The sequence below is a fragment of the Alosa sapidissima genome, chromosome 21 (assembly GCF_018492685.1).
Source record: "Alosa sapidissima isolate fAloSap1 chromosome 21, fAloSap1.pri, whole genome shotgun sequence".
In the NCBI taxonomy this organism is placed as follows: Eukaryota; Metazoa; Chordata; class Actinopteri; order Clupeiformes; family Clupeidae; genus Alosa; species Alosa sapidissima.
Window position 1 is genome coordinate 4,350,702 of NC_055977.1, and position 5,000 is coordinate 4,355,701.

Here is a 5,000-nt window from a genome sequence, read left to right on the forward strand (position 1 = left end):
CCTCAGCAATTGAGAGCATATTAGTTAAATAACAATGAACATCAGTCACTGTCTCATGGAATAAATAATCATGCAAATTGCACCCACAAACCAGGAATGAAAACATTGTCCTAGGGCTTCAATACTTAAAGGTCAGTTAAGCGATTAAGGGTATTTGGAAGAACAATTATTCTAGCTTTTAAGTCACAACCATTAGTCATTTAGGCTTATTCCAGTAATTTACATTTTATGACAGACCAGTGATTGATTGTCACCTGAAGTATTACGGCACCTGCAATTTAGATAATAGGAATTAATTAACTTCTGAACATTTGCAGCTAAATTGTAGCTACCTGCAGGAGATTCCTTCAACATTAGTTACTACTTTAGGAACAGTAAAAAGTTGAACTTATTATAAGAGAGACATTGTATCAAATTCATTCTTTATAACTCACTATAAGAGAGATGTTGTATCAAATGTTATCAAATTCATTCTTTCTTCCACAAGTTTGATGTGGAATCTGCATTTCCACTCACCAGACTACATTGTGAAGAACTATGGGAGCACAGTCTCTCTCGCTCTCTCTCTCTCTCCTCTCTTCTCTCTCTCTCTCTCTCTCTCTCTCTCTCTCTCTCTCTCTCTGGTGTGTTCATATTCACGAACATTCATAAACATAAACAACTCTTTGTTTAAGGAGGTAGTTCCCCATGAGCCTGGAGTGGTAGGAGGTAGTTCTTCTTGTGGAATCTGACGAAGAGTTAGCGTTAAAAAGGAACGTTCACCTGAACATGAAATGTTATTGTCCAGACAAAACATATTTGTGGCAATTTTTGTGTGTGTATGTGTGTGTGTGTGCGTGTGTGTGTGTGTGCGTGTGTTCGTGTTTTAGCCACACGACCCCCATTAAAGTTCAGACTTAGCTCTGAGGCGGTGTGCCTGTGTTCTACTGCCATGAATAATGGCAATGCCGTGGAGTTCTGTGCCATGGCTATTATTCTGTGAAGGTTACCTCCTCTGCCAACCACGGCTATTAATTAATTCTTTAAAAGTGTTATTTCTCTTTTTTTTCTTTCATCTGTAACGAGGTGGGCAGGGGTGGGCTAGGTGTGTGTGTGTGTGTGTGTGTGTGTGTGTGTGGGGGGGGGGGGGGGGGGGGGGGGCACCCTAAGGGCTCTGCATCAGCGTAGCCTCATTAATGTAACTAGCTTGGTCCAGACCCATGGACCTGCAGAGGAGGACATTTAACTTTCAATTGCTCCTCAAAATGGCCATGTCCAGATCCCCCTCCTCATTATTCAGGCCAAGTGAGGATTTGGGGAAGTATTTAAACCCCTACCAGGGGCCAGGTGAAACCACAACAGACACACACACACACACACACACACACACACATACACACACACACACACACACACACACACACACACACACACACACACACACACACCAAACACACGCACACACACACACATTCAGATGATTGTGGAGTCATGCTAACCTTGCCAAATCAAGCCCGTGCCCACTAAAAGAAAGAGACATGGTCCTCGAAGCCTTTTTTCAATGAATGCATTTTAAATGGTGACTTTGACATGAGAAGAGCGGAGCGATAATTACCTTGTGTGTCGAGCCTGATTACTGTATCCAAGAGCCCACGGCGAAACTTTGGAATTGTTCCACTGGTAATCAGTCAAGGGCGCCTTGAACACACACACACACACACACACACACACATCATACAAGGGTGCCTTGAACATTGACATGTTTCATTAGTCCACGTGAGTCATTCAACAGCTGTCCACCGCTAACACAAATCAACAATGTCAAGTATACTTCAGGAAACATTCAACCTTTAATTTAAGTGTGTGTGTGTGTGTGTGTGTGTGTGTGTGTGTGTGTGTGAGTGTGTGAGCACCCCCCCCCCCCCCCTTTCTGTCTGTGTGATAGTTACCTAAGAATAGGGCCTTTATCAAGTCTCTCTCTCTCTCTCTCTCTCTCTCTCTCTCTCTCTCTCTCTCTCTCTCTCTCCCCTTTATGTGTGATAGTTACCTAAGAATTGGGCCTTCATCTCTTTTTGGTTGAATACTGTTCTGTGGCCTTCAGAAGAGTTTGGCAGATATGTGCACTGATAGCAAGTGTGCAATGAGGCTTACGGGGATTCTCTTTCTCTCTCCAACTCGTGTTGTCTGAAATACAGATGAGGCAAATGTGTAATTGGCAAAGCAGTCAAGCAAAAGATGGGGGACACACGGAACAAGCAAATCCAAATCTCTATGTGTAAACTTGAACAGATTTAAACTTTGAAACAAATATAACAAAGTTTCTATCTCACCAACAAACTAACAAACAAACAAAGTAACGTAACTACTGTATGTAAATAACTACACAATTAACTATTTTTCTCCCCCCCCCCTCTCTCTCTAGCTCCAATGTGCGGGGGGCAGTTGCGAGGACCAACGGGCATTATCACGTCCCCAAACTTTCCTGTCCAGTACGACAACAATGCCAACTGCACCTGGGTGATCACCGCCTCCGACCCCTCAAAGGTAACCAGTGCTGCATGGATGCGCTGATGTACTGCTCTCTGCTGCACAGTTCACTGGGGATGTGAGAAAAACACACTGTTATTCACTGTAAACCTCTCTCTCACACACACACACATATGCACACACTGTCCTCTCTCTGATGTCTAGGTTTATGTGCACAGTAGGTGTGAGATAGACTACAGGTGTGTGTGTGTGTGTGTGTGTGTGTGTGTGTGTGTGTGAGTGTGTGTGTGTGTGTGTGTGTGTGAGTGTGTGTGTGTGTGTGTGTGTGTGTGTGTGTGTGTGTGTGTGTGTGTGTGTGTGTGAGTGTGTGTGTGTGTGTGTGTGTGTGTGAGACTAGAGCGGTCACCCCATGAATTGTGAAGTTGGTGATGGAGGTGGAAAAAGGCAAAGGAGAGCTGATCCAATTTACAAAAAAAAAAAACATATATGTAACAGCTTATTTATATTTAACTCAGAAGTTCAAAAACAAATCAAAACATTCAGAATACTTTTAGCTTTCAATTAATAGCAAAGCAGCAAACCACTTTGTACATACTGTAGCCTCAGAGCAACCTAGTGCCTACCCTCACTCTCCCCAAAGCAGAACGGGGCGCCTCATTAACTGGCCAAAGCATTAGGTGAAATTGGCCCAATCAGGGCTAATTGGACCTTACCAACAGCAAGGGGAATCTACGTGTAGCTTAAGGCTACAACTACTAAATGAATCCAGAATAGAAAATAAACATAGCATGAAAACTAAATATTATCATTGTACCCAAACCATGTTATACCATCTAACCATAAATACGTATTAGCACAACATATACATACAGAACATTAATGCAAACAAACACCCTGATGGTCCAGGGATGGACAATGGCCCCTCAGTCCTGGGACGGAGAGAAATGCTGGCCCTACTGGGCACGCGCTTGCACATGCGGGACCAGGAAGTCCGGGACATTAAAATTACACACAACTTTGCATGGGGTATTTAAGACACTAAATTGTACTTAAAGTCCTTTTGATATGGGAGTGTGCGGGTCTATGTGTGTGTGTGTGTGTGTGTGTGTGTCCAAAGTCTCTCTCTTGTGTTGATTCAAAGCAAGTTAGCTTGTGAGTGTGAGATGGATATAATAATATATATCTATAATAATAATGCCAATGTAACAAAAAATTGACTGGTAACTCATTTAAGTGTTCCTGTAGGACATTATATATTAATACACAGTCACACACAATTGCCTCCCCATAGTATAATGCACAAACTGCGTACTGACCATGCACTACATGTATATGAATAAAAGTGACTTGACTTGGCTTGTATAATATGAAAAAAATTAGCAATATCAACAAGATAAAACAAATGAAAATTCTAGACAGACACTGCAAGCTATCATTCTCGACATGAGCAGGACGTGCGGTTGCGACTGGAGCAGTTCTCTTTGGAGATGACTGGCGTGTGGAGAGACTGAGTTTGCCGGACTCTGACAGTGAGCTGATGGAAGCCCAGTTCTCCGCACTGACACAAGAGGAGCAGGAAGTCTGCTCTGCTTAGTCACTGTACTGGGCAGTTATGATAGGACATGTATGGTTTCGGACAGCTATTTCGTGGTCGTTATTCTGTGCTGCTACTTTGGTCATGTTTGACTATTAAATATTAATATTCCAGCCTCAACTAATGTATGTCTTAAATAAGGGCACTATTCCAGCCTAACATGATAGCCTAGGCTAGGGAGCTATGTTGGGCCGCTATGTTATGCTAACATGATAGCCTAGGCTAGGGAGCTTATGTTGGGCCGCTATGTTGTGCTAACATGATAACCTACAGTAAGCTAGGGCGCTATGTTATGCTAACATGATAGCCTAGGCTTGGGAGCTATGTTGGGCCGCTATGTTATGCTAACATGATAACCAAGGCTAGGGAGCTATGTTGGGCCGCTATCTTATGCTAACATGATAACCTAAGCTAGGGAGCTATGTTGGGCCGCTATGTTATGCTAACATGATAGCCAAGGCTAGGGAGCTATGTTGGGCCGCTATTTTATGCTAACATGATAACCTAGGCTAGGGAGCTATGTTGGGCCGCTATGTTATGCTAACATGATAGCCTAGGCTAGGGAGCTATGTTGGGCCGCTATGTTATGCTAACATGATAGCCTAGGCTAGGGAGCTATGTCGAGCCGCTATGTTATGATACTGTTTTACACAAGCAAGCACCCCTCTATGTTAGGCAGAAATATTAGATTGAATGAACACGAGATGGCTATTGTTAAGCTAATACATTAAGTCGCCATGTTAGTCAACCATGTGAAGCAGCTATGTTAGCCCACTATTTTAAGCAGCTACAGTATGTTAGGACTTTAAGTTGTATAGCTATGCCAGGCTGCTATGCTAGGCTGCTCTATTAGGCTGTTATGGATGACTGGCTTCTTGGGCAGCTGCTTGGAGAGACAGCAGTGGAATAGAATTATGTATTTGTGGTGTCAGATTGTTGC

At 43.2% G+C, this 5,000-nt stretch overlaps 1 protein-coding gene across 1 annotated transcript in view; it reads left to right on the forward strand.

The window, feature by feature from the left end:
• LOC121696128 (CUB and sushi domain-containing protein 2-like) overlaps window positions 1-5,000 on the forward strand; it is a 79,963-nt gene that overhangs the window by 70,924 nt on the left and 4,039 nt on the right. The window contains exon 7 of the mRNA XM_042077457.1: window positions 2,402-2,523. Within this exon, the coding sequence (XP_041933391.1) occupies window positions 2,402-2,523 (122 nt within the window). The remainder of the gene's footprint in view (window positions 1-2,401; window positions 2,524-5,000) is intronic.